The sequence below is a fragment of the Lutjanus erythropterus genome, chromosome 7 (genome assembly GCF_056507025.1).
Source record: "Lutjanus erythropterus isolate fLutEry1 chromosome 7, fLutEry1.hap2, whole genome shotgun sequence".
NCBI classification, from domain to species: Eukaryota; Metazoa; Chordata; class Actinopteri; order Lutjaniformes; family Lutjanidae; genus Lutjanus; species Lutjanus erythropterus.
In genome coordinates, this window is record NC_139323.1 from 427,136 (window position 1) to 433,514 (window position 6,379).

Sequence of the window (6,379 nt, forward strand, 5' to 3'; positions counted from 1 at the left end):
AAACCACTGCTATTATTGCCTCTTAAGAAAATGTTTGTGGCTTTGCCTCAGCTACACAGCACATAAAATGATTAACTTTGCAGGATGGCCTCATTCAGTGTGGTGGAGTTTGTCGACGAAATTGATCATGATGGCTGCAAGCAGGTGGACATCATTCCATCTGAGTGGTTCGAGGGCGCTGATGGAAAACTATGCTGGTGGCCACCAGCTGGGTTAGTAAATGTGACCAAGACTGTGAAAGAGGGCACACCACCAGCTGAAAACTGGATCCTTTGTAATGTGCGTGTGATGGGAAATGCAGGTAACTTAAATTTTCCTCATTTTAAAGCTCTATTTGCTTCACTTAATTTAAAGCCTCTGTCCCCAACTTATTCTTTTTCTCATGTTAATTTTTCTCTATAGATTTCCCTGAGCTAATTTGTCAAGGGCTGGTGTAGCTGCAGATTGTCATTCCAAACAAGCAGGATCACACCAAACTCAATTCATTCAATTCAGTTGATTTCAGTTCTCACATGTGATAGTTGTGGGTGTGCTCCTGTTTGGTTGGATACCTGCAACCACACTATCCCTCTGCAGATTAGACATCTGTATGTGCATGTATGTCTGTGTTGATTGGCTACTACTCGTGACTTCTAAACAATGAATTTTCAAATAATCATATTTTATTTACCATAGTACCGTAATAACTGTCTATGGATATTCTCATTCATCCAGGTCAAGTTCTCTCTGGGCAAATTGAATCGTAGGCACCTAGACTTGCATTTGTCTTTCCTAGACAAATGCAAGTCCAGCTATGAGTCAACTCTAATCTATCCTTTTTTCCTCATTTGCTGATCAGAAAAATTAGTTGAATTGTGACTCAAAACTGTGATGTCATCCAAATTGTGAATTTTGTGATACACGACAACTATTTTAATTTCCTATAATCTACTTTTTAATATCTCCTTCACTCCTTTTATTTTGTGTCATTGTATTTTACAGCCACTTATGCAGAGGCCAGGGTGAAGCTACATCAAGCTGAGTATACATCAGACCTGACAGACAACGAAGATGGCTTGATAAAGAGAAGGTTGGTGTTTGTGGGAGAATACAGGTTTAAGGTCATTTCCATAATATAGAGGCAGTAGGTGTGGTTTACCTCATATATCCTCATTTTAACCTATCTAGGGTAAGGGGAAACCTCCGGAGGCAGAGCAAGCAACTAGAATCAAGTGAGCATTCTGATTCAGAGGAAGAAATTCCACCAACTCCCCCAGAAAAACTCCTTGGGCTAGCAGCAAAGAAAATGACCAGCCGGATCACCAGCCCCACTGCCCAGCGAGGCACCAGCTCCACTGCCCAGCAGGTCACCAGCCCCACTGCCCAGCGAGGCACCAGCTCCACTGCCCAGCAGGTCACCAGCCCCACTGCCCAGCGAGTCACCGGTTCCACTGCCCAGAGGGTTGCAACCCCCAGTTGTGAAGCCATGTTCTCTAAACTTCTTACAATTGTTGAAGAAATTAAGGAGACCCAGAAGGTTCATGGTAAAATGCTAAATGTACTGCTGAAGAAGCAAGATGCATCAATGATGGAGGTTCCTGATGGAGTGGTCTTCCCACTGCAAACTCAAGCAGATGTTGAGGCTCTCGAAGAGAAACTGGGGGACCGCAGTCTAATGTCTGCTGTTGTAAGTTATTTTGTTTGTTTGTCTTTTTAAAGTTTTGTTTTTCCAAATTGATTTTCATTAGCCTACAAAATAAAAACGTATCACATTACAGTAAATTACATAAAGGCTACAGCAGGGTCTGACATTAACAGTTGCCTGACTGCCTGGGGCAAGTAAAAAAAGTCTTTAGGCAAGCAGAACCTGCGTGGACATTCCTGATCAGTCAAGCGCCAAATCGGATTCTTTTTTTCTTTTTTCCCCCGTTCTTGTATTTCCTTTCCTGTTTCTGTCCTTGAAGGAGTTCTACATGAGAACAGGTTGCACATTGTCGGCACACACACTTGTCTCCTTCTCATTAGTCTCCGTGGCCGCTCAGCTCCAACTGACGTATCAAATAGCCCTTGACACCTCTCCGCTCTGTCTCCAGAGGTCAGAGCAGCATCATGGGGAACTACACACACCTACACCGTACATATAGTGAGACACAGCTAAACGTAAACAACGGATCACTTTGCCTTAATGAGGTTGATTTGCTGTTCTAATTACTCCGTGATTTTTAATTTGGTTTGTTCTCTTGTAGAGCAGATGTGTTGTAGGCTATTATAAAATGTTTCCATCTCCGTCCCCTCGGCTATTTTCTCTCCATCCATAGCATCACGTCAGCTTTAGCTTTAGGACAGATAGTGTGTGACTAATGTTTACAAATGATGATTTTACTGTGCTAATTTTTTTTAAGTTCCAAAGCTGAGGCTTTGTTCTGTAGGCAAGAAACTCAAAAAAAAATTTTTTTTGCAAGTCTGGACATTGTCTTTTTTTCTCTAGTTTTCATCTAAAACAAAAATAAATGAGCCTAATTAAAAAGATAATTGAGGTAACTAATTAACTAAATAAATAAAAGAGAAGTTAAGTAATAAATAAATAAATAAATAAAGCATAAACAAATAAATAAAGAAGCTGACTGTTTTAATGGTGCAAGCCTAAGTTTGTGGTGTATTTTGGGTACTGTTACTTTAATGGCAAATCAGTAATCAGCAATAATGTAAAATCAAATTGATAATCATTAATAAGAAGTTGGTAATCAAATTGAGACTTCAATAATCGTAATTGAATCTAATCGGCAGCACAGAAAACAGTTTCACTGTACACTTTTACTTTTGTTGATATTCATTAAACAGTACATAACAGTAAATAAAGAAGTTATTTAAGTGGACATATTTCTCCCTCAAGTGATTGGATCGTGATTGGTTATCTGCTTTGAACTCACTAATCAGTGATCGGCCCCAAAAATCCTGATCTTGTAAAGGCAGGGCAAGTAAGAATTTACGTGGGGCAAGTAGATTTGTGAAGTAATTGCCTGGCAGGGCAAGCAGGAAAAAACCTTAACGTCAGAACCTGTGTTACTTCAAATGTTTAGTTGCTGAATTTTTAAATCTTTGAAGCTTATTGACTCAGCAGTTAATGTAAGCCTTTTTTTTCTCCTTTTGGCCCTCATCCCTAGGTTGCCATGGTGGCAGATATAGGGGGCACAAGTGTAGATGATGCAACGAGGCGAATGATGAAGTACATTCTGTCCAACGAGCTGGCATTGGAGTACAACATGTTTGGCCGTCACGGGAAAAAGAAGTTTAAGGACTTGCGTCTTTTCAACGTTGTGTATGGTAAGTAAATAAGTTAGAGAAGTTAACATTCCATCTGTAGGGATATAATTTCTCTGTTGCCCTGATGGATCTCCGTCAGTTAGAAAAGTTAAAGTAAATTAGAGGAAAAATGTCTCCTGAGATGAAAAGGCAAGGAATCTTTTTGTACTCTATTTCGACTGCACTATTTTAAGAACTGCTCATCTAATTTCTTTAGTAATAATACTAAAGCTTAAATCAATATATTCATAGATATCATGTGATGTCACACAGGGGTCTCAGTGCCTTCTAAGTTTTTTACAAGGCGTACAGTGGCCCCTAACGGCTCCTCGAGGTAACAATTATTAACAATTATTCAGTCATATTTACTGGAACTGTCACTATATTCTGATAGTAGGACATTAAATGGCTAATTTAGGACAAAATCCAACTCCTCTGGCTCCACCTACAGCCTGTAATCACACTTGCCAAAATCCACCGGACCGAGTGCTGTCCACCAATCAGGTAAAGAGAGCAGGAGGATCAGCCAATCGCAGCTCTTACACAACGTCATAACTTGACAAAACTGAAACTAAAGTCAGCGACTTGGTCGGGAATTTCAGGATGATACACCGTCAGGTCGCTCTTTTCACCTCTGTCAGCCCCCCTCCCTCCCTCCACACACGCAGACACACAAGAAGAGTGTGTTTCATGGTGAGAGAGATGCGATATATCTCTGGTTGCTATGGATACGGTATGTGTTCTGTGGGTGCGTTATGGCTGCTTTGTGTGTGTGTCTGCATGTGTGTCTTCATGTGTGTTTGTGTGTCTGCGTGTGTGTGGGGTTCTTGGCAGAGGTTCATAAAGCCACCTGATGGTGTTTTGTCTTGAAATTTCCGACCAAGTTGCGGACTTAACTTTCACTTTCGTCAACTTACCAACTGTAGCTTTGAAGGGATAGTTGGGGTCTTTTGACAGGAAGCTGTATGAAATCCCCATCAGCAGTATCATGCATCAACAGTGACTTTCCCCCTACTGCGTCCTGTGAGCTGAGTTCTGGCCTGGTTTTGGTGTTGATGAAATGCTATCTGGCTAGTTGGCTGGGGTCACAAATATAAAGCGTTCTCATAACCATGTGTGTTCAAAAGAGTAATACATTTGCATCACAAAACCATTGTTTATGAAGAAGTCAGACCTCACAATCACTTGGCGTTATTTTCTATCTCACTGTATGCAGCAGCCTGTCGACAGCTGTGCACATTTCCATCACCTGCCTGACGGTGTTTACTGCTCAGATAGTTAACATAAACATGTCTGACTATGACACAAGTGATAAAGACAGCACCTACACACACACATACAAAATAGTGCTGTCCATGGTACTTGGCCCCTGAGCCGTCTATACCAGCACTGATGCCATATCATGGCCACACCACAATGAGACTTAACGTTTTCATTCTCCATACACACTCGTTAATTCACAGCACACACTCATATACTCATCATTGCTACAGCCACGAAAGACGAGACGGTCGTGCACGGAGCATTATTCGACGATCAGTCAACTATGGGCAAAATCTGCCGAATCAGATTCGACTATGAAAATCCTTAGTTGAAGACAGCCGTAGATTAGACTTTTTTATTAACCTCCCTGGCCCCCCATTTTTTCCACAACTTTAAATACACATTAACATGAATCCACTGTAGCAAACAGATAAATGGAGGCAGAAAACGTCTTTCAGTAAGTAATGCACACATTCAACACACAGGAGCTCTTTCAAGCTGGACAGTGTGTGTGCACCTGCACGTTTATGTCGGGGCAGCCCTACTTAATTCTAAATGGTGTTTGAAGAGCATCATGTTCATAGCTCATACTGTCAACCAACTTTGTTTTACAGAGGCTGTCAAGAAGAACACGTTGACGGCACAGGTGAACCAGCAGGAAGCAGAGAGGGCACTATCGAAGTGGTTCACTGGGGCAAGAGACAGAGGAGGAAGAAGGGCATCCAGGCAGCCAGTGTCAAATTAAACACTAGAAGCAGTGGGGGCGAGTGAGTGCAATTTGTTTTAAGTACAGTTACCCTGTTCAGTTATTGTTTAGTTACAAGTAAAAGTTCTTAAACAAAGTAAACTTTAACTTCAAGACTATCTTGTTTTGCAATTTTATTTTCCTTATCAATAAATCTGTCATCTGTCATTTTGTTGAAAATATGTAACTGAAAAACAGAACATATTCATAAATAAAAAGTTGAAATCAGAGAATGTGGCCATTTTTAAAATTAGATAGAGCCTGTCTCAAACTGGTTGGTGATTAATAATTTATATTTTGATTGGATGGATCTTAAAGCTGGGACCAAGATGGCCTTATGTATTTAACCCAGTTGGGGCATACTTAACACCTATTATTACACAGCTCTATTGGATGCTGCGCTCTAATTTGTCAATTTATGAATCAAGAAAAGTTGAATTTTTATCGACATTATGTTTCAAATTAATTATTTTACTCACAAGCCGTGTAATAAGCGGGATAATGTGTAGTTTGTCGGTTGTTATGGAGAAATAAACCCCTTCAGGATGTATGGAACCCACCTTCCAACCCTGTCAGGGTTTATTTCTCCATAACCTCCGAACTATACATTATCCCTTGTGTATAATCCTGCTTTAAACCCACATCAGGCAAGAATGCAAGCAATATAAAACCTGTAGACTATCCCACTTGCAACCCATGTTTCAGCTCATGTTGTCTCCATGTAGGACCCACATAGGACTAAAAGCTGGGACAAAAATGGGTCTTGCATATTGCCCAGTTGGAGCCCACTTAACAGCTAGTGTAATCCTGCATTAAACCCACATGGCCAGTTAGCATGGGGCCAACATGGAACCTGTAGACAATCCCACCTGCAACCCATATTTCAGCCCATACTCTCCGATGTAGGTCCCACATAGGACTTAAAGCTGGGACCAAGATGGGTCTTGTCTGTTTTGCCCAGCTGGGGCCCAACGAAAACCTTGTGGAATCCTGCCTTAAACTCACATGGGCAATTGATTTGGGGCCAACATGGAACCCGCGGACAATCCCACTTTCAGCCCATACTGTCCCCATGTAGGTCCCACATAG

General features: G+C 41.2%; 1 protein-coding gene across 1 annotated transcript; it reads left to right on the forward strand.

Moving 5' to 3' along the window:
• The first annotated feature begins 288 nt into the window (after positions 1 to 288).
• Positions 289 to 5,290, forward strand: LOC146323399 (uncharacterized). Its single transcript, XM_084722350.1, has 6 exons — positions 289 to 301; positions 982 to 1,069; positions 1,168 to 1,345; positions 1,394 to 1,666; positions 3,144 to 3,303; positions 5,160 to 5,290. Exons 1-6 carry the CDS (start codon positions 289 to 291, stop codon positions 5,288 to 5,290), a joined length of 843 nt encoding a protein of 280 aa, XP_084578476.1.
• Positions 5,291 to 6,379: the final 1,089 nt, after the last annotated feature.

What these genes read in the sequence shown, in the direction of transcription:
- LOC146323399 (XM_084722350.1), top strand. An exon ending in CCAGCTCCACTGCCCAGCAG is followed by an intron (nt 1,346 to 1,393) that starts GTCACCAGCCCC and finishes ACTGCCCAGCAG; the next exon opens with GTCACCAGCCCCACTGCCCA. An exon ending in GCAGTCTAATGTCTGCTGTT is followed by an intron (nt 1,667 to 3,143) that starts GTAAGTTATTTT and finishes CCTCATCCCTAG; the next exon opens with GTTGCCATGGTGGCAGATAT.